Source organism: Panthera onca, chromosome F1 (assembly GCF_046562875.1).
Source record: "Panthera onca isolate mPanOnc1 chromosome F1, mPanOnc1 haplotype 2, whole genome shotgun sequence".
Taxonomy (NCBI): domain Eukaryota; kingdom Metazoa; phylum Chordata; class Mammalia; order Carnivora; family Felidae; genus Panthera; species Panthera onca.
The window spans coordinates 46006480-46027663 of record NC_138355.1 but is presented as its reverse complement, the minus strand read 5'-3'; the positions used below and the strand labels follow the sequence as shown (position 1 = coordinate 46027663).

The 21184-nt window shown below is 57.1% G+C and overlaps 1 protein-coding gene across 1 annotated transcript in view; it reads right to left on the bottom strand.

The window, feature by feature from the left end:
- Window positions 1–4360: 4360 nt before the first annotated feature.
- The window catches only part of CNTN2 (contactin 2), a 29349-nt gene continuing 12525 nt past the window's right edge, over window positions 4361–21184 (bottom strand). Inside the window, exons 3-23 of the mRNA XM_060644251.3 lie at window positions 19876–20020; window positions 19566–19741; window positions 19312–19407; window positions 18710–18919; window positions 18327–18426; window positions 16679–16854; window positions 16134–16270; window positions 15523–15652; window positions 13324–13474; window positions 13071–13198; window positions 12549–12724; window positions 11882–12002; window positions 11227–11385; window positions 10665–10814; window positions 8278–8348; window positions 7753–7987; window positions 7315–7427; window positions 6099–6285; window positions 5655–5767; window positions 5043–5211; window positions 4361–4622 (exon numbers count right to left, since the gene is read on the bottom strand). Coding sequence (XP_060500234.1) covers window positions 4513–4622; window positions 5043–5211; window positions 5655–5767; window positions 6099–6285; window positions 7315–7427; window positions 7753–7987; window positions 8278–8348; window positions 10665–10814; window positions 11227–11385; window positions 11882–12002; window positions 12549–12724; window positions 13071–13198; window positions 13324–13474; window positions 15523–15652; window positions 16134–16270; window positions 16679–16854; window positions 18327–18426; window positions 18710–18919; window positions 19312–19407; window positions 19566–19741; window positions 19876–20020 — 3053 coding nt within the window. The 3' untranslated portion in view covers window positions 4361–4512. The remainder of the gene's footprint in view (window positions 4623–5042; window positions 5212–5654; window positions 5768–6098; window positions 6286–7314; window positions 7428–7752; window positions 7988–8277; window positions 8349–10664; window positions 10815–11226; window positions 11386–11881; window positions 12003–12548; window positions 12725–13070; window positions 13199–13323; window positions 13475–15522; window positions 15653–16133; window positions 16271–16678; window positions 16855–18326; window positions 18427–18709; window positions 18920–19311; window positions 19408–19565; window positions 19742–19875; window positions 20021–21184) is intronic.

Sequence of the window (21184 nt, the reverse complement as noted above, 5' to 3'; positions counted from 1 at the left end):
GCCTGCTTGCACTCTGCTTAGGCCATTTTTTTTTTTTTTTAATGTTTTATTTATTTTTGAGACAGAGTGCAAGTGGGGGAGGGGCAGAGAGAGAGGGAGACACAGAATCGGAAACAGGCTCCAGGCTCTGAGCTGTCAGCACAGAGCCCGGTGCGGGGCTCGAACCCACGAACCGTGAGATCATGACCTGAGCCGAAGTCGGACGCTTAACCGACTGAGCCACCCAGGCGCCCCTGCTTAGGCCTGTCTTAAAGCCCCTTGGCCCAGTTCTTCCCCCTCCCAGGCCTGCGTGAAGCAGGAGGGGCTGTGTCTTGTTCCTTCCTTCGAGCTGACTGTGTGAGGGGGAAGGCATCAGCCACAAGACTGGGGTTCGAGAGCAGGACAGGAGGCGTGCTTCGGCCCGACAATAAAAACACCCACGGCAGGTGCCAGCTGCCTCAGCAGGTTGAGAAATCATCTTTATTTAAGAACTGCCTGCTACCAGAGTCAATAAATAACTACCATTACAAGAAGTACAAGAGAGACAAACGATAGGCCAGTGGAAGTGGTTCCATTTCGACAAAATCGGGGTCAAGTTGGGGGTCCAAAGAAGCCCCAGCCCTCGCCCGGCTGTGAGACTAAGCTATGCAGGCCCTGGATGGGGCTGGGTAAGTTGCAGTCTAGGGGCCAAGGCAGGGTGCACCCCAGCTAAGGACACTCGGCTTCCTGGGCCTCGGGGCAAAGTTATCTGACCTATTTTTTTCCTCCCCAGCTTCCCTTTATTATCCTGCCTTCCTAAAGTCTATGACCCTATATACAGCTACCGGGCACCTCTCTCTATGGAGCTTTTAGAAGTCCCTTAAAAATGCCCACCTCGTCCCTCACACCACCCCAGGAGCCTCTCTGGCAACCTCGTTCATCCCAGGATGAAGCCCAGGGTCGGTCTGACCCGGGGAAATGGGGCACCACACTTGAGCCTCAAAACCAGGTTTGAGGAGAAGTCTAGCCCTCCCACCAACCCGGAGATGCCCGGCCAGCCGTCCCACATCTGAGCCAGGAAGAGAAAAGGGAGTCCTCTGGGCAGGGGGGAGATCAAGGGAGTAAAGCATCCTCAGCCAGCTTGGGTTCTTGCCCCGAGGGGACTAGATGGCCCCGGTGCTGTCTTCCACTCTTCCCCGAAAGAGTGCCTGAGGTGAGCCTTCCCCCCTGGTGACACGGCTTGCACTACCCCTGCGGGAAGAGGCTGCAGCAAAAAGGGGCTGCAAGACTCCTCCGGTGCTGATCTAAACCTCAGCCCTGGAAGGACATCCAGCAGCATGTCCTCACACCCCCAGACTCCACCTCACCTAGACCCCAGGCCAACAGCTGTCAGAATTCCTCCAAGGTCCCTAGAAAAGGAAGAAGCCTCTTGACCACTCACCTTCGGGCCTCATTGCAGAAGCTCTTCCCGGTGTCTAATCTCAGATTTCCTGTTATTTTATCAAAAGGGAAAAAAAAGCCCCTCCTCATGGCCTTTCTGTTCCGTGGCCCGTCTGTACCATTTGATGGCCTGGCTGGGCCGCGAGACCCATCTGGAGACAGCTCCTGTCCCCCTGAGGGTGAGGTATACGTCGAGAGCAACGGGGACCGAGTAGCCAAGACCCGGGGCAAAGGGACCTGTAGGCTGAGCCGAAATATACGCAGGACAGAGAGACACTGTCCCCCTTGGCCCCGAAGCAGTGCCTGCAGGCGGGCTCTGTCCCTAGTCCTCAAGGCACTTACCGGCCACTCAGCTGTGGGGTAAAGTACTTGTTTGTGGCCGGCTGTCTTCCTTGTCGCTGCCGCCGAGGCCGAGGCTTGGCGTGTGAGAGGGGAGAGATCCCAAATCGAGCACTGAGCACAGCAGGAGTGAGACGCAGCCCATCGGAGCAGAGATGAAAACGAGAGGCCCCTCGGGCAGGAAGGGCCTCTCTTGCCTGCATGCAAGCTCCCGTATGATAAGCCACCTCAACAGGAGGCTAGTCTATTCGATAAGCTTGCACGTCCTCAGGTCCCCTACTGTCTTACTAAACCTTACTCCGTACTCTGCCTGAGGTCTCGGGTGCAGGAGCCTGAGTCTTAACATATAGCTCTGCTTCTTCCCGACAAGTCTGATTAGGTTTTCCTGGGCTGGGTTTCCTAGGTTTTCCAGAGGGTCTCCTTTCCTCCCCTTTGCTAACGGGCCTCATTAGAACTAAGACTCTTGGTCATGAGTGCCTTTGGACTCAAGCAAGTTTAGGGACTGCAGTCTCCGGCTGTACCCGTGAGGTCCTGGGCCAGACCAGCTCATCCCTCTGGCCCCAGCATCTAGACACCTGTCCTCCTGTTTCCCCTGCTGCAGCCCAAGGCAGTGAGGAAAGACTCAGCTAAACCTTGGAGGAAGGTTTCTTCCCCTCGGCGTCCCCCTTCTGATAGAGCTGAGGACAGGCCCGCTCAGAGCCACAGGGGGCCAGGAAGGGTGCTAGACCGCGTGGGGTCTCCGTGTTCAGAATGTGGTCATTTAGCTGAGCCCGCAGCACCTTGCACGGGGGTGGGGGAGATGGATAGGGGCAGGGGAGGAGGGTTTGGTCAACGGCTCCAGGGAGGCAGTCCTGGGCCGGGGGTGGGGTGGCGGGTGTAGCAGTAACCCGGAGAAGTGGTGTCGAGCTGACGTTTTAAAAAAATTGTAGCGGGTAAACATCAACATAAGCCTGCCCAGGAAAAGAGAGCAGGACTTAAAAGTTAAAAACCCATAACAAAATAGAGCTCTAACTGTAAACTACAGAAGCCTGGCTCTGGGGTCCTTGGCGGGCCTATCTCCGACAAGATGCCTGTCCCACTGCTCTATTGTGTGAAGGGCCACCTCTCACAGCACGGGCTCTGGGGCTTCCTGGCTGTGCCAGCACTGCTGCCTGGATTCATGAGATTCCTGTCCTTGCTTTGGTGCCTTTTCTTGGAGCAAGGGGAAGGGCGGCAGAGGGCGGAGGGCCCAGCAGAAGCCAGACTCGAGAAGCGAAGGATCGCTATCTCCTGGCGTCGGCCGGCGCCTTGGCCCGGGACCCAGCTGTGCCAATCACCCCACCCGAACCTCTTGAAGCAGGATTTTCATAGCCCACTGCCCTTCTTACCACCTTCTTAACCAGGCAGTAGCCATTCAGCACTGCCCCCTTCGTCGGGACGGACAGCCTGGGTAGGAAGGTCAGACAGGCTGTGTGACCTCGGGAAGTCCCTAACCCCTCCGTTTCCTCATCTGTAAAGTGAGGGGCTTGGGCGAGTTGGGCTCAGAAGCCTCCTCCAGCTCTGATGTCCTGTGACTGGTAATGTACCCAGAGCCCCTGCTAGGATGCCCCTAAATTTATTAGCGCCTTTTTCTTCAGAGGAAATGAAAACGAGCAGTCGGAGGCAGCCTGGGGGACAGGTCCTGCCAGGTGGTCCAGGGTATTCCTGGGAGCAACCAGGGCCACATGTATCCTTTGCCCTTCTCAGAAGACTCTCGGCTCCAGAATACCCAGAACCGATGCGGCCTTACCGTCCCAGGCTTGAGCGAGTCAGTGCTGGAGAGTGGCGGCCTGGGGCCTGCGGGCTGAGCTGGAGGAAGTGGATGGGCACACAAGTCTTGTCTCCTGTCTCCTGTCCACACCCTCGAGGGGCCGTGCAGGATGGGTCTTGGTGGGGTGGGGGACCTCCCCGAGATAAGCCCTTTAGTCACTCAGCCACCCGTCGTGGCTTCTGTCACTCCGGGGGTGATAGGGTCAGGTTGGCAGTGTTGGCTGAGAGGGCAACGTCACCTGCATTGGGACTGTGCCTTCGGGCCAAGCCTGGTGCCCCTTTCTACCAGGTGTCTCCGCTCCTCAAACCCTTTTGGCTCTTACCCCCGACACTCTGGAATATCATCCCCTAAAGTTCAGGCTCCTGGCCTCGGACTTTGGGGCACTGGTTTTCTGCCACCTGCATAGGTAGCAGGGGCCCCTAGGGAGTCATCAAGGGCAATGTCAGGGTCCAGCCGTGCTGCCCCTCGAGGAAGTAGGGGAGTTCTTTGTCCCGGGTTTGGCCCTATCCTTAGGCCGAGGAATGTTGATGTCTGTGTTTCATCCTACTGCAGGGCATTTGCGTCCAGTGTTCCCACCGGGCCCCACACCCCGCTGTCAGGGGACAGAGTCCGTCTGTGGTACCAGAGCGCCCTCTCCCCCGATGTGCAGACACACATTTCAAACCCCCTTCTTCCCCTGGGCCTGTTGCTTCCATCCAGGTGCCCCAGAGGACCCAGGCATAGCGTTCGGTATCATCATGAAAGTTGCTGCCTGGTGTCTTTTGACTTAAAGAAAAAAAAAAATCCTTGCGCGGGTTCTATCCTGTGGCAGAATATGAAATATCCTACCTCCTATGAAAAGGGCACTGTTTAAAATAGGTATTGAAAACCAGCCATTCTCAGGCACAGTGTTGAGCCACCTTGGCATCAGAAAGGGACCAGGGCCAGCTGGCTGCGTCCATCAGAGGTGGGTGTCCGGCTGTGGCAGAGAGGGAGGGGCGCCACGATCAGAGCTCCAGGTAGCCTATGAGGACCAGCATTGCCACGGACGGGGAGAGGATGGCACCGGGACGCGGGGCCGGGCGGATTGCGGAGTTCTCCACCATCATGCTTGTGCCTGAAACCAGCAGGTGGAAGAGTGGGGCTGTGTCCAGTGGGCTCGGGGCCGGCCTGCCCCCACCCCACCCTCAGGACAGGATCCAGACCTTTGCTAAGGAGACTCAGGGTGGGCCACTTCAGGGCCTGGAGGTGTTCTCAGGCCTATTCCTACAGCATGTTGTAAGACCTTTGCTTCTGCGGTCTTCAGACTGGCCCTGCACCCCATGAAAGGAACACCCTCCTCTGTGACCTTCAGGGATGTTGGGGCTGGGGGCCTGGCAAGGATGGTTCTAGCACCTGTTACACTTGGTTCCTGCCTACCTTCCCCTTTCCCCCGGGGTTCTGGCTGGGGTTGGTCTGGGTGGGAATGAGTCCTTCATCAGGCATCTAGACGGACCCTGTTACTCCTGGGGGATAAGGTTTGGGGGAGAGACAGCACCTCCATTCCTCACGATGTGGACTTCGGCCGGGATCCCGTCCCCTCCAGGTCCCGTGGTCCGAATCTGTACTAGGGCGTGGCCGATGTCTTCAGGAACTGCGATTTCTATCCAGTTCTTGCTGGTGAGGTGAAGCGTGGGAGTTGGGTGTAAGTCATTCTGGTAGAGCATCTGTGGGGAGGAGGTTAGCCAGGGGGGCTTTACTTACACCCGCTGATTCTTCTCTCTACCCCAGCTCTGGGCACTGGGAGGAGCCCAGCTGGTCCTGGTCCTCGCCTTTCCTGTTTCCCATTGACCAGGGCCTGGCTCTCGAACAAGCTCCTCACTGATGGGAGGAAAGCTTGCAAGCCGCTGAGCCGTCTTTGCAGACTCCCCAGGCTGGAAGGGCCCTCGGACTTCACCTGGTGCGTCAGCACTCCCTTGAACCCTGCCTTCCCGCAGTCACGCCTTCTGCCCCCTCTCTTACGTCTCTGCTAAAGCTCTGCGTGTATTTTGTGGCTCTGACCGTCACAAACTCTGCTTATGTCAGACTCAGAGCCCTCTTGCTATTGTGTCCACTGGAATACAGATGCACCATTCCCTACCATTCACTCCCTGGCTGATCCCTTCCTTACCTTATAGCCAGTGACCGCAGACTCATTTCGGAGAGGAACCACAGGGTCCCACTTGATACTAAGACTCGAGCTTGAGAAAGTCCAAGAGATGTTGCCAGGAGGCCGCTGTGGAGCTGCCGGAGGAGGCAGAAAGTTGGGAAAGGTTCCAAATGATTCTTCACCAGCCATCCCTTTGCCTTAGCCAGCCTTTTTCTAAGTGTCCGGCCCCAACAGGACTTACACCCAGAACCTTCTATCACAGCTGCCTAAGAAACAAACCACATGAAAATCCAAAGGCTGGAGAAGGGAGAGGTGCTTCAGAGGTCAATGAATTCTACTCTCTCTTTCCGTTTGTCTTGCTGCCTTGTTTCTGTCCAGCCCGGGGTTTGTGGGCTAGAGCATTTGTCTCTATCGCCGGGGAAAGAGTGGTCCTAGGGCCACCCCCACCCCAGCAGACAGACTCACGGGGCTTCATGGTTGTGGCATTGGCAGAAGGGCTCGCGGGCCCGGTGCCTGCCCTGTTGTAGGCCCGCACGGTCACATGGTACTTGGTGTTGGGGTGCAGGCCGGTGACTCGGGCACTGGTGTCCAGCCCTGCTGTCCTCACTCGGTCAGCGGCTGCTTCCTTGTCCCCGGCTTTCCAGTAGCGGATCTGAAGGGGGCAGGGGTACCTTAGGGTCAGCAGTCGAGCCCAAAACCTCAGGGTTACCGTGACCCTAGCCCTGGCCACCTACGTTCTGTTCCTCTCCTGCTGACTCTGATCCCTGTGGCTCAGTCTAGGGTCTCAGAACCTGGGCTCTGATCATGAGCTCCAAGGTAGCAGGGACAAGTGTGAGTCGCGGCTGCCTTCTTGGTGCCCAGCAAGAGCCCCGTCCAAGGGAAGCGCCCAACACGTGGGAGGAATGAGGCGGTGAGTGGCCCAGGTGATGCGTGGGGATGGGCACGGACTGTACCTAGTGATGGCCCGTGGGAGCCCAACCCCACTTAATTATCTCAGGGAATCTCAGGGGTGGTGGGGGGTACTGTGCTAAAGAGTATGAAGTGCAGGGGCGCCTGGGTGGCTCAGTCGGTTAAGCGTCCAACTTCAGCTCAGGTCATGATCTCAAGGTTTGTGAGTTCGAGCCCTGCATCGGGCTCTGTGCTGCAGCAGCACCCGAGTCCCTGCCTGACCCTTCTCCCTTATGCAGTGACATTTCTTGCCTGTCCTTCTTCCCTTCCTGTTGCTCCCTCTTATTCTCTGTCCACCCCACAAGGTGCCCCAGTGTGGAGTCACTGGGGGCTCAGAGCTCATTCCAGAAACTGCTGGGCCCACAGTTCCCAGGGACGGGGTGACAGGCAGGCACAGAGAGGGGGCCGTGCTATTCCCTGCAGGCTGAGAATGCGAGGCTAGCCGGGCTTTGGCATGAAAGGGGCAGGCCGTGTCCCTTCCAGAACCTTCCATCTCCTCCCCTGGGCTCGCACAGCTTCCAGTGCTGGCTCTAGGCAAGCACTTAACTTCAAGGCCGTCCACGGGCCAGTCTTTCGCGCTGGACATCAGCCAGGGGGGCTCGGTTGGCTAAGGCTGCGCGGCCAGGGTGGCATAGACTGTGTCAGTGAATGAGTGACCCCAGGAGGAATGACCAGTGAGCTGTGAGGGGCCCCCGGCCCCCCCTTCCTCCCCAGGCCCCAGGACAGTGCTCACCTCGTACCCCAGGAGGATGCCATTCATGTCTTGCTGCACGGGTTCCCAGGTCACGTTCATCTCTGAGGATGAGACCCCCTTGGCCCAGACCTTGGTAGGGGCCACCCTGGGCTCTGGGGATCGATACAGAATGGGTTTGGATCCCCCAGGCCTCCCTGTTTCCTACAGAGAATCTGCCAACCAGGACTGCCCTTGCTTAGGGATTTTGAGAGCCCGGGCCCAGAATGAAGCCGCGTGGGGGTTCTCACAGCGACCTCCAGGCCCACTTCTCTTTGCAGAGCCTCCCTCCTCCTTCTCCCAGGCCTGAGGGGGACACGAGGGAGTGAGGGATGAGGCCAGGTGCCCTTCTCCCCCCTGGTGTGGAATCGAGGTGGGGTGTGAGCAGCACGCTCCCTCCCCCCACCCCACGGCCCGGCAGCTGTGGATGGGGCGGCCCACCTTCCTCAGCGGAGTGCACCAACGTGGTGAGGCTCTCGGGCCCATCCCCGCGGCGGTTGTAGCTGCGGATCTTGACCTCGAAGGGCGTGTAGGGCTGGACGCTGTCATTGCTGTAGACGAAGTGCCGGGCGTCGGCGCCAGGCACCCGGGCGGTCTGCCAGGTGGTGCTGCCCTGCCTGCGGAAGGACAGCAGGTAGCCGAAGCCGTCTCCGTTCTGGTACTCCCGCGACATGGGCTGGGGGGCGAGAGCGTGTGGCATGGGCGAGGGGCCGCAGTGGGTGCGTTTCCCTGCCCATCCTCCGGCCCCACCCAGCCTTCGCCAAGAGGGGTGGCCCCGGGACTCGTGTGCCTTGGCGGTTTTCATCCTGCGGTGGGTGCGAGGGGAAGGGACAGGACGTGGCCTGCTCTGAGTTGGGATTGCACGGTGGCGCTGTCTGGGTCCTCTCTACACGCTGCTCCAATCTGGACATGAGTCAGGATGGGTGGGGGGCAGGACTGTCTCTGTCCTCTGTCCCTGCAGCTTACCGTCCAGTTGACGATGAGCTCTCCGGGGGCTCCACCCCCTCCGCTGAGTCCTGAGGGTGCCACTGAGGGGGCTGTCGGGGCCAAGGGACACAGATGTGGCTTGTTAATGGGCAGTGAGGGGGCAGAGGCCCAGAGCCTGTGCCTGTGAAGCAGACTAGGACGGGGACATCCCTATCCCTTCAGATTGGCTCTAATTTTGTCTTCCAACAGGCCCTCTGGATGTGGAGTCAAGGCAGACCCGACATCAAATCCCACCTCTGCCACTTACTAGCTGTGTTTCCCTGGGCAATTCACTTAACCTCTCTGAGCCTCTGAATCCCCGCTCCGTAAGATGAGGATAATAGTGTTTCTCTCAAAGGTCTGTAAGGAGAATACAATCAGACAGGACAATGGCGAGCTCGTTTGCCTGTCCACACTCCGTAATAGTAGATGCTCTATCAATGATCTGTCTTCTCTCCTGTCGGCTTCAACTAAATAACAGACAACCCCAGTTTGCTTTAAAATAAGGGGAATAAATAACCGAGAACTGCAGTTAATGCAAACAAATATTTCTTTGGGGTTGCAAAGTGTCTGATTAGGATTTTGCTTTTCATGGCAGGTTTAATTCCCTAATTGTCTCTAGTACTCAACATGGCTGATATTAAAATAAGACCCTTTAATTAGATCACGAATCTTGGCAGGGGGTAACTTGGCTGAGGGTCAAACATTTCTGCAGAGAATCCAGCAGTGGGAAACTTATCCCTGGATTCTGATGACGGCAGTTCCTGGCCTTGTAAGGGGTGCTTCAACACGCGGCCCCTGTGATCCTGTGAGGTGGGCATAGCACCCTTTTCAAGTGGAAAGACCAAGGCTCAGAGCAATTAAGTGACTTGCCTAAGGTCACACAGCTAATAAGTGGCACGGTTCAAATTTGAACTCAGCTCTTCTGATTTCAAAGCCCATCATCTTTCTTTTGCCTCCTCCTTGTCTTTTGATCACCAACTGGGATACCAGAATGGAGACCACGCCCTACCCTGCATTTGATTCTCTAAGAAGTTCGATCAAAGAAGGTGCTCCTTCTAGAATTCCTTACTCAAGAGAGGTACCAGTTCAAAATGTTGACTGACTGGACGAGAGTCGGCCTGGGGCACGTGGGAAACCATGTTTAAGGGACACAAAAAGACACCCTTACTGCATGTCAAGGGTGGGAGGCCTGGGTTGGGCGGGCAAGGTCCTGATTCCACGTTGCCAGTCTGAGGACCCCAGGTCTTCTGGACCTTCATCTGTGAACGTCTCAGAGGGTGGGGGATGTGTGCCTCTCCTGAGTTCTCTCCCTTGCCTTCTCCGCTCAGCTGGGTTCTGACACCCACCTGCTTTTCAGGGAGCTTGTGGGAAGATTGTCCATTCCACCTGCTCCCCAAGAAACTGTCTAAAGGACTTAGAGACACTGACTGCTTCCCTACACACACACACACACACACACACACACACACACACACCCCTTCCTCATTAACGGATTTCAGCGGCTCATGCACTACTAGGGAGGATATCTGCTCATCACCCCATGGTCCTCAGTTCAAGTTCGGGCTCTGCCAGTGTGACACTTTCCTTCTCCAGACTTTGATTTTTTCCATAAAAAAATACTTAAACCTTTTATTTTAAGATAACTGTAGATTCACATGCAGTTGTAAGGTTGGCCCAATTTTTTTACTTCTATTTTTTTAAAATGTTTATTTATTTATTTTGAGAGAGAGAGAGAGAGAGGGAGCAGGGGAGGGGCAGAGGGAGAGGGAGAGAGAGAATCCCAAGCAGGCTCTGTGCTGTCAGCAAAGAGCCCAATGTGGGGCTCAATCCCATGAACTATGAGATCATGACCTGAGCCGAAATCAAGAGTCGGATGCCACCCAGGTGCCCCAGGTTGGCTCATTTTTTAAAATGAGGGATTTGGGGTGCCTGGGTGGTGCAGTCGGTTAAGCACCCGACTCTTGATTTGGGCTCAGGTCACGATCTTACGGTTGTGAGATCGAGCCCCACATCAGGTGCCGAACTAGGAGCCTGTTTGGGATTCTCTCCCTCCCTCCCTCCTTCCCTCTCTCTCTCTCTGTGCCTCTCCTCCCTGTCTCTCAAAATAAATAAACATTTTTAAAAAAGTAAAATGCAAGGAGGGGTTTGGACTAGAAGGTTCTTGCAGGGCTCACAGGCCCAGGCGATGGGCCAGGGCCCAGTGCGTTGGGCAGTGCAGTTGCCCTGCCTAGCCTCATGTCCCTTTCTCGTTTCTTTTGTTAGAGTCCGAAGCCTGGTGAGGAGGGTTGGAACTCCGCGTGATTGTCGCCCGCCTGGGGCTCTCTAAGGAGGGCTTGGGTCTGTGCCCTGACGTTGCCTGTCTTTGGGACACCTCGGGCTCTGACCTGCTTCCTTGGTCCGGATTTTGCTGGAGGGCCCACTGGGTTCCCCAGTGCCCAGGATGTTGCTGGCTAAGACCCGGAACTCGTAGTCCATCCAGGGTGTGAGGCCCAGCACCTGGGCGGTCTCGGCATTGCCCTCGATGTTGGCGGGATCTGCAAGGCACCCGGAGTCAGTGTGCCCGCACTCGTTAGTTAGTCCGGACAGGAAGGGCAGGGACTGGGACCGACTCACCTCATTGTATTCATGATGGTGCCTGCCATACACTTAGTGCTCAACACCTCTTTTGGAAACAATGGGAAAACTAGTAGACTCCCCTGCCTGGGAGCCTTTGTTGATGCTGGGTGCATCAGTGGGGGCCCCAGTAATGATCTGCCAATGCTCCAAGGACACAGACTGAGCGCCTCCCTTCTCCAGTTCTCTTCCCCTCTCTTGCCGTCCACGTGACCACCTCCCCCAATGGCCCAGGAGCTCCCTGCAGTCAGAGGACCTCAGATTGTCCCTCTTTGAAGTTCCAGGCTCAGCCAGGCCTCATCAGCAACGATCTAGGTGGAGCCTCACACTTACTGGTCCGAACCTGCTTCCACTTCCCTGCAGGTGGAGTGCGAGCTTGCAGGGTGTACTTGGCAATGGGGCTGTGGTTGTCAAAGCCTCGGCTCCAGCTGAGCTGGACGGTGGTGTCGCCAATGTTCCTCACCACCACACCTCCTGGGGGACCCGGTGGACCTGCCCCAAAGAGAGCACACTGGGTCAGAATTGGGCGGCCTCAAAATTTGGGCCAGTCTCCTCCAGGCTGGCTTGGGCTGGTGCAGTACCAAGAGGCGGCAGCAGAGGGCGCAGCAAACACACATGGGGACAAGGAAGGCCCCCCCCCCCCTCCCCCGCAGTGCGTTGCAGGGGTGGGGGGGGGGGGGTGTAAGGTGGGAAAAATGTGTTCAAGGCTGGAGGGGCTCACAGAGGCCTTCACATAGAGATGTGTACAGATTTCCCAGCACTGGGCTTTGAGAACTTCTGGCCTCAGCAAAGTCCTTCAGTCTTGGGAAGTGGATTTTTAAAATTCACTTAGGACCTTTGAAGACCATGGGATCAGCTGGAACTTCTCTCAGAAGCCCTTCCCCCCGCAGCTTTTGGGGAGAGGAGGGGAGTTAGGGAGCGAAGGTCAGAATAGCCCAGGTGGCCTCTGAAGGAGTCGGGCTAGGGGTGGGGTGGGAAATGCCATCACCTCGGACCAGGACCGTGGCCTCCTTGGACGCACTGTCCACCACCGTCTGGGCCATGCACGTGTACTTCCCGCCGTGGCGCAGCTGGGCATTCAGGATGGTCAGATCCCCAACCGTCTCCTTCTGCACGTGGGGGACAGGAAGTGGGGGGTGCAGGTCAGGGGAAGGAGCCCCTGGCTAGCGCAGCAAGCTGTGAGCCACGAGGCAGGGCTCGGAGTCCCCTGCTCCATTATATCCACGGACCCCCCACCCCCCCCGCCCAGGATCTCAGAGTCTCTGCTCGGTGGGTGGAGTCAGCTTCTCCCCACTTAGGACCCCGGGACTAAGCAACAGTTTATAACTGAGGACAGTCAACCATGGTCCGAGTTAATGATGTCACTTGCCCTGGGCTCAGGATAACAGGAACCGTAGTGGGGAGGGAGTCTTGCTGGGCGCCTGGCATTTCAGGTTTGTCCCTAACCCTCTCCTAAATGCACAGCCTTCGAGTGGAATGCTGGGAACTGCCCGTCTAAGGGAGGGCGTTTCTTCCGAATCCAAGGGTAAGCTTGCCATGTATGGTGTTCCTGAGGGAATGGGGAAAGGCTTTGGGGGTGCTCATGGTCAAGGACATCTTGGGTCCTCTGTCCAGAAGGAGGGAGGAGCCATGGGTTGTCTGGCCTCAGGCCTTACCACACTGGCCCTCCGGTAGTGACCCCCAGGCTTATCCACGTCGATGGGGAAGTCATCCAGGGTCCAGATGAAGGTGAGGTCCATGGTGGGGTCGTGGGAGGCGTGGCACTGCAGGGTCAGGCTGTCCCCCAAGTTGACATCAGCACTCGAGGGGGCCAAAGTGATCTTGGTTGCATCTGCCAAACAAAAGAAGGCCCCGGGGTGGATGGGGGAGGAAAGAGGCCCAGGCAGGGGGAGGGGGGCAGGGTGAGAGGGTGTGTCCTAAACCCCAGGAGAGAGAAGAGGCAGCATGGCCAACAGGATCTTGACCTCCCAGCAGCCCCACCAGTGTGTGAAAGGGAGGCAGGAGTAGATTCTGGATGGCGGTGGGGAGGTGGTCCCAAATGAGGTCCAATCCTGGGGTAGCCTCCAAGCCAAACCCAAACGCAAATGAAGGTGGGAACATAAGAGCAGGGTGTCGAGGAGGGACTGGGACCCTGTGGTGGCTGAGCCACCCACCCTCCTCCAAGCCACACCCCTCACCTCGCACAGACAGAATGCCCGTGCTGTTGGCTTTGCCCATGAAATTCTCAGCAAAGCAGGTGTATTTGCCTTCATCTGACCGACTGATGTTTCTTATGATCAAGGTGCCATCTGGAGTTACGGTCACTCTGCAGCAAGGAGAAAGCAGATCTGGCCAACCTAGGGTCACCCTGCAGCCGTCACGGGAAGGGGACTCGCCTTCGTGGTGGACGGGGAGAGGCAGGAATTGCTGCGGGTAGAGTGGGGTTTGTACCTGCTGCTGTTGACCAGAATCTCGGTGCCTTTGCTCCAGAGCACCACAGCCTTCGGGGCCGCCCGGGGCTGGCAGGGGATAACGATCTCTCCCCCGCGGGCCGCGGGGATCAGACGCTTTACGGGGTTCAGCCTGAAGTCGGGGGCCAGTGCTAGAAGGAAAGGGGGGTGCCCTGCAGTCACCCAGGGAATCACAGCAGTACCCGTTGCCCTTGATGAAGATGTCAGCTGACTGCATGCTGAGCGTTTTACCTACCCTCCAAGGCCAGTCCAAAATACACTCAGGATCCAGCCCTTCCTGTCACCCCTACCCCCCACTGCCACCACGCTGGTCCAAGCCACCAAGTCCCCTGCCAAACTATTGAAAACCCCCCTAGGAGGTCTTCCTGTTTTTACATTTTCTTTCTACAGTCTCCTGCTCCAGCCAGCAGCCTGGCATGTCTTTTAAGAAACTTAAATTTTGTTTTTCTACATTTATTTATTTTTGAGAAACAGAGAGAGACAGCATGAGCAGGAGAGGGGCAGAGAGAGACGGAGACACAGAATCAGAATCCGAAGCAGGCTCCAGGCTCCGAGCTGTCAGCACAGAGCCCGACGTGGGGCTCGAACCCACGAACCGTGAGATCATGACCTGAGCCGAAGTCAGACGCTTAATCGACTGAGCCACCCAGGCGCCCCTCTTGTAAGAAACTTAAACATGCACTCAGGATGAAGTCCAACGAGGGCTCACAAATACGACCCTGCCTCTCCCCTCACATCCCATGCCGCTCTCCCTCATTTATCATGCTCCAATCACCTGGGCCATTTTCTGCCCTTTGAGGATGCCAAGATTTTTCCTGCCCCAGGACCTTTGCACTTGCCATACGTTTTGTTTAAAAATCCCTCAGATCTTCACATGGCTGGCTCCTTGTTAACGCTCAGGTCACACCCCAAATGCGTGACTTCCCCAAAGAGGTCTCACCTGACCATGCCATCTAATGGGCCCACCTCACTCCTACCACTCTGCTAGATTTTTAAAAAATGTTTATTTATTTTGGAGGGAGAAAGAGAGTAAGGGACGGGCAGAGAGAGGGGAACAGAGGATCCAAGGGGGGGGCTCTGCGGTGACAGCAGAGAGCCTAACGTGGGGCTCGAACGCATGAAACGTTAGATCATGACCTGACCTGAAATCGGATACTTAACCGACTGAGCCACTCAGGCATCCCTAGGTTTTCTTTATACTGTGTTTTTGATGGCTGTCCAAAATCGTCTTATGTAATTATTCGATTTTGTGATCATCCCTCTGTCTCCACTGCATTGTAAAATGCTTGAAGGAAGAGACCTTATTCATGTTCACTCCTTAGGAGGTGTTGAATAAATACGGTTGCATGAACAAATAAATGAATGAGTCATAGTTAAGCTCACTCCAACTTGATGAGGTAGGTATCATTACATCCATTTTGCAGATGAGAAAACTGAGGCCCCACGAGCTCAAGTCACACAACAAAGAACCCTAGCACCAGCTGGCATCTCCAGGGCACCTGTTATGTGATGGCCAGGTCCTCTCTGCTTTACCTCGCTCTCATTTAGTCCTCTAAACGGCAGTATGAGGGCAGGACTGTTATGGCCCTCATTTTATGAATCAAGAAATTGAGACACAAAGAGATTAAATTGCCAAAGAGATTAAACCAGCTGAAGGGACTGGTTTAAACACACATCAGATCGACTCGGTTTCCAATGACTTTGGCCACCTCTTTTTCACTGCAGCCAACACTTTCCTTAACTGTGCCAGACCTGGAACAAGTAAGAGACTCTGTCTTCTGGAAGCTCTCAATCTAGCATCTCATCTCCTTCCTTAAATCCCTGTCTTCTACTCAGATGCCACTGGAAAACTAAGGGGAGCCGCCAGCATGTGTTTGTGTGTTTAGAAATGCCGCAGCTCAGGGGCACCTGGGTGGCTCAGTCAGTTGAGCGTCTGACTCTTGATTTTGGCTCAGGTCATGATCTCACGGTTCATGGAATCAAGCCCTACATCGGGCTCTGCGCTGACAGCGTGGGGCCTGCTTGGGATTCTCTCTCTCTCTTCCCTCCCCAACCCCCCCCCCCCAAATAAATAAACTTTAAAAAAAAAAAAAACAAAGGAAACTGCTGGAACTCAGAACTCCTCTAGCCCCCGCCTATGTGTCCTTGCTGATGTCCCCTGCCTCCCCGGGCCCTGTACCTTGCACGGCCAGCTCCGCGCTGGCGTAGATGGTGCCGTGCTTGTTCTCTGCCACGCACTGGTACATGCCCGAGTCTTCCAGACTCAGCTTGGAGAAGCGCAGGTCCCCAGCCAGCACCTCTACACGGTTCTGTGCAGAAGGGGGCAGAGTAGGGGCATCAGGGCCACTGAAGGACCGGGGTGGAGGGGCAGGTGCAGCAGAGATGCTAGACCGCCCCTCGCCCGCCGAGGGGCTCACAGGCCCTGTCTCATCTCGGGGCCTCCTGGAATCCTAGGACTGAGATCCGCCAGGCCCCCCTGTATGTCAGCCCACTGAAGCCAGAGGGACGAGGTGACCTCCTTGGGACCACACGGTGATTTTGTGACTGGGTTGTGCCTGGATCCAGGTCTCTGGACCCTCTAGTCAGGCCTCCATCCGGTTGACCCGCCTGTGGCCATGTGAATCTGGGAGGGAAAGAAGCACCTGGAGCCGACCACCCAAAGTGCCCTAATTGTCCCAGAGAGGCTGCCAGTGGTGGAGCAGGGTTGTGGGGAGCGGGCAGTCTAGAAGGCGAGGGGACCAGGTGAACAGAGGACGGCGGTTGGTGTGGGGGAAGTCCCAGGGCGTCTACCTGGGAGGTCAGAGGCTCCCCATTCCGCAGCCAGCGCACCGTGGGCCGGGGCTTGCCGGCCGCCGCACAGCCCCAACGGAGGTTGGAACCGATGTCAGCCTCCATGTCTGAGATCACCTTGAGCCACTCGGGCTGAGCTGTGGGGAGCAAGGGAGAGAAAGGCCGGGGGTGAGCTGGGACGAGCCTCCCTCTCACCGAGGACCAGGATTGCAGGGCTGCAGTTCCGGTGATGGACAGCAGAGGGCGCCATCAGCACCCCGGGAAGGGCTTTAGGGGGTGTGAGAAGCAGGCCGAAGAAAGCCCGCACTTTGTGTCTGTGCCAGTGGCTGTTTGAGCAACTTGGATCATTCTAAAGCCTTCCATTGCTTCCCGCAACCCTGCCTGAAGCCCTAGCTTCTTCTCTCCCCACCCCCAGTGCAACCCTAGGGCAAGAAGGCTTAAGCAAGGGGCCACCCAGTCCCCTCCCTGACTTTTGGATCTGCTTCCTCAGGGATGATAAGAGTGAAGTCGGGGGGGGGGGGGGACAGGGGGCCCCAGCCCTGTACCCTGCACGATGATGCGGCCCTGGACGGTGTCGCGGCCCTTGGAGTTCTCCGCCTCACACTCATAGGTGCCCTCATCCTCGAAGGCGACGCTCGGTATCTGCAGGGTGGGCTCGGCTGTGGCCCACTGGGGGGACAAGGAGCCGTCCACTTTACGCCACTTGATCTGAGGGACAGGGCTGGTGGGGAAGACAGAGCCAGAGCGGGTTTGCTGTGCTAAGTAGGCTCCCCTGTGTCTGCAGCTTCTCACACACAGATCCTCCCCTGAGGTGCCGGGCAGGTGGGGGGTGTGGACAAGGGCCTGGGAGGGGACAGAGGGAGAGAGGCAAGGGGGAAGGGAGGGGCCTCTTCCGGACTGGCCCAGAGCACAGGTGGGAAAGTGGCAAGAAGTAGGGCACCTCTCTCCTCTCCTCTCCCCTGCAACGATTGGGACCCCGGTGAACTTGGTCTTCCGTGCGGTCTGTACCCTGAAGCTGGCTTGCTCTCCCCACCCCCACCCTGCACTGGCCACCATGCCTCTTCTGGGACTGCCCTCCTCAGCGGTGGCCTGTAGCCTGGGATTTGAGGGGGTCCCCTCCCGCCTCTCCCCAACAAGGCCTTGCCTCTGCTTTTCAAGAGAGCCGTGGTCATTAGCAATCTGTAAATACTAAAACGACTTGAGTATCAGTGACTCTTAAAGGGTTCAGTTATGAACCTTCCATGTGCTTTAAATATGAATTTTCTGGAAGTCCAATAACTTTTCACAAAGCAGGGGGCATCCTGGGTAACCACAGGAGGTATAAGGGAAGAGGGGACCAATGTACAAATCACATTAATTGTTCTACAGGCATCTATTTGAATACCTCCTATTTGCTTAGCCCTGTTCCAGTGAATCCTTTTTCTAGGAGAGAGGGATTTCTATCACAATTGTTAAAAAGATAACTCTTGGGGCGCCTGGTTGGCTCAGTCGGTTAAGCAGCCGACTTCGGCTCAGGTCACGATCTCGCGGTCCGTGAGTTCGAGCCCCGCATTGGGCTCTGTGCTGACAGCTCGGACCCCGGAGCCTGTTTCAGATTCTGTGTCTCCCTCTCTGACCCTCCCCCGTTCATGCTCTGTCTCTCTCTGTCTCAAAAATAAATAAACGTTAAAAAAAAAAATTTATATATATAAAAAAAAAAGATAACTCTTGCCATCCATAGAATACTTGCTAAATGCCAGGCCCTGTGCTAAGCACTTCACATAGAGGTACTACCATTATTACCGTGTACAAATAAGGACACAGAGGCACAGAGAGGTTAAGGGTTTACCCATTGTCTCCCAGCCAGCAAGTGACAGAGCTGGGGGTTGAACCCGGGAGGCCAGACTGGGGTTCGTACCCAGTGCTACCTGCCTCCGGCCTGGGTGTTGCATAAGCGGCCTGAGCTTGGCAGACATTGCTGGGAGGACCCACTATGTGTCAGGCCCCTGGTGTGCATGACGCCCCACTCAGAGACAGAGTGCTGAGTGAGTGGTGGTCACCACCCACTGGGATCTCTGCTCGACCCTGCGAAGGGTCTGCTACAAAGATAGCAGAACAGGAGCCCGCCTGCCCTCTCCCCGGGGTCACCCGTGCCCCTGAGGGGGCTCTGACACGCTGCGCCCTGGCCTGCTCCCTCCCTCCTCCGCCACTCACTTCCCAAAGGCGAAGCACTCCAGGGTGACCTGCTGTCCTACCAGCGCGTAGGTCTCTGCCGGGAACCGGGCCTTGATGCTGGGTGCAAAGAGCCTGGTGTCTGGGGAGAGAGGGAGTTTGCAGATCGGATGCAAATGAGGCGGGCTTGAGGCTCGCGCGCTCAGGGTCTCAGCACAGCTCAGAGGCGACTCCTTCTTGACCTCGGTTCCCCATGGGGGCCTGGCCAAGGGTCTGAGGCTTTGCAGCCGGGGGACCGAGGGGTCCGGGCCCCAGACCCCAGGCTTCGCAAGCCATCCTTCGCCACCTCCAGGGGAGAACCCTCTTTCCCAATATCTGCTGACCCTTTCAGCTCTCTCCTCCCCGCCGTGCCCACCGACCCTGACCTTCAGCAGCCAGGTTGAGTTGAGCGAACTTGCTGAAGACGCTCTTGGTGGAGAAGTCCATGTGGCTGGTGGCCAGGCAGGAGTAGTTGCCCAGGTCTGAGGCGTTGGTCCGGGCAATGTACAGGTTCCCCGTGGTCTGGGACACGAAGTGACGCCCGTCCGTCGGGATGAAGTTGGGGAACTCGTTGAGGAGCCAGCGGTAGGACAGGCCTAAATAGGACGTGGGGGGCTGGGGTTGAGGAAACCGCGGGGCTCTGGGCTGACGGGGCAGCTGTGGGGGGAGGCCCTCAGCATGCTGGGGGGGGATCTCTAGACCTAGTCCTGAGAGCCCCGTTCTCGGAGCTGGTGCTGAGGGGAGACCCAGAAGGAAGATGTGACTTGACTTTACTCCTGCCCTTGGGGTGCTCCCAGTCTGAAGGAGGAGGCAGGGCACAGAGCTAGCGAATGACAGACTCATTTTGAGTCAGACACAAAATCATTTTGAGTTGGGGACCCAGGGATCGGTGCTTCCAAGGGTCACTCACCGCCTTTTCCTCCCCTGCTGAGTGGTTGAAGCCCCTCTTGTGCCCTATGTCTAACCTCGGGCCAGGGTCCCGACTCACCTGGGTAGTGGGCAGGTGGGTTACAGGGCAACATCACCCCCCAGCCTTCGTGGGTTTTCACTGGGTCTCTCTCCTCCTTGGAGAACTCCTGCAGAACTGGAGATAAAGATCCGGTGCTCGGGCACCGTCCTCCAAGCCTGGGGGCCTCCCCCAGTCCAGCCTCCGTGGGAAGCAGTCACCTGCCCTTTCTAGACACTTTCCCCAGCTCCCTATTCCCCTCCCCCGGAGCATCCTGGCACCCCCGCGGGTCTCACAGCCGAAGCGGAGCACAGCCTCCCTGCTGACGATGGTGCCCACTGGGTTGGAGGCCAGGCACTGGTAGACGCCGGCGTCCTGTGCCTTGGTGGGGTTCATGATGACCAGGTTGCCCCCTACCAGCTGGTGGCGGGAACCTGGCACCAACTTCATCTCGGTACCATTCATCTTCCACCTGCAAGCGGGGGCAGAGGAGGAGACCATCCTGAGTGGCTGGACCCTGCCTGGTGCCAGGGCTGGTGTGAGGAACAACGTCACGGCTGCCCAGGGCGCCCCCCCCTTCCCCGGCGCCCACCGTCGGGGTCTCACCTATAGGTGGCTGGAGGGCTGGCCCGGGCACGGCACGCCAGCGTCACCTTCTCCTCAGTGGATTCCTCCGGGAACAGCAGACCGAGGGGCTGATCTTCAAAGACTGGCCCGAAAGTGGCCGGGGATCCCCGGGCTGAACTCCAAGCTGTAGGTGGGGGAACAGCACCAGAGGCCTGAGGGCCTGGGGCCCAGTAGGGCAGTGCCGTGCAGTAGAACTTTCTGCAGTGATGGAAGCTTCCGTTTTCTGCCCTGACCAATACGGTAGCCATCAGCCGCCTGCTGTCAAGCCCTTGAGATGTGGCTGGTGCAGCTGAGGAACCCAATTTTAAATTTGACTTAATTTTAGTTAATTAAAACTTGAATTTCAGCTGGTTGGGCAGGTTCCGGCTGGCCAAGTTAGTCGAGTCAATCACCCGTCCTACACTCGGGTATTAAGCACCTGTTGTGTACCTGGCACTGGGCTAGGCTGTGTGGCAAAGGTGACTAAGACACAGCCCCTCTTCCTCAAGGGACCTGCATTCTGGGGACGGAGACACTAAAGACGGGACAAGGTGGTGAGGACCATAAAAGCAGTGGGAGTTCTAGATGCAGGGGCCCTCAGGGTGGGACCCGCTGGCCTGCAGGGTGTGAGATGCATGGGAAACCACTGGTTAAGGAGGCGGAGAGAGAACGTGCGTCCCTGAAGCCTAATGTCCCTTCCAGCCAGTGATCTGGCTCTTGGCCTCTTATTAGCTGTTACAGACCCCTTCTGAGCCTCAACAGCATGACCTGTGAAATGGAAAGAATGCGAACTCACCTCCCAGGGCCTGGAGGAGGGTTCAGTCTGGCACAGGGTGTGTGCTCTGAAAATGTCTGCCGGACCCAAGCCATGGGGCAGGGGGAGCTTAGGGGGAGAAGGAAGGCTTCACGGTGGTGGAGGGGGTGCAGGTTGCTTTGGGGGCATTTTTCTACGAGTGAGGTGTGATAATCCAAGAAAGAAAGGCCCGGGAAAGGGAATGACTTGTTCACGGCCACAAGGCAAGTCTGTGGCACACGCGGGTCTAGATCCCGGCCTCCTGAATTTGCTGAGCAAATGAAGTTTTCATGCCTGGCCCCTTCCCAGGGCGGATGCCTCTTTCTTTATGCACCAGGGCAGGGGACACTGAGGCACAGAGGCCGGCGTTTCACACCTGTCTTCCTTCCCACAGGGGTGGGGAGTGGGCTCTCTTTGCTGACTCATGGGGCCAGCCATGCCTTGCCTTTGTGGTATCAGGCAGGGGCCAGGCCACCCCTAATTGCCTCCTACCCCCACAATCCAGCTGATTTCAGG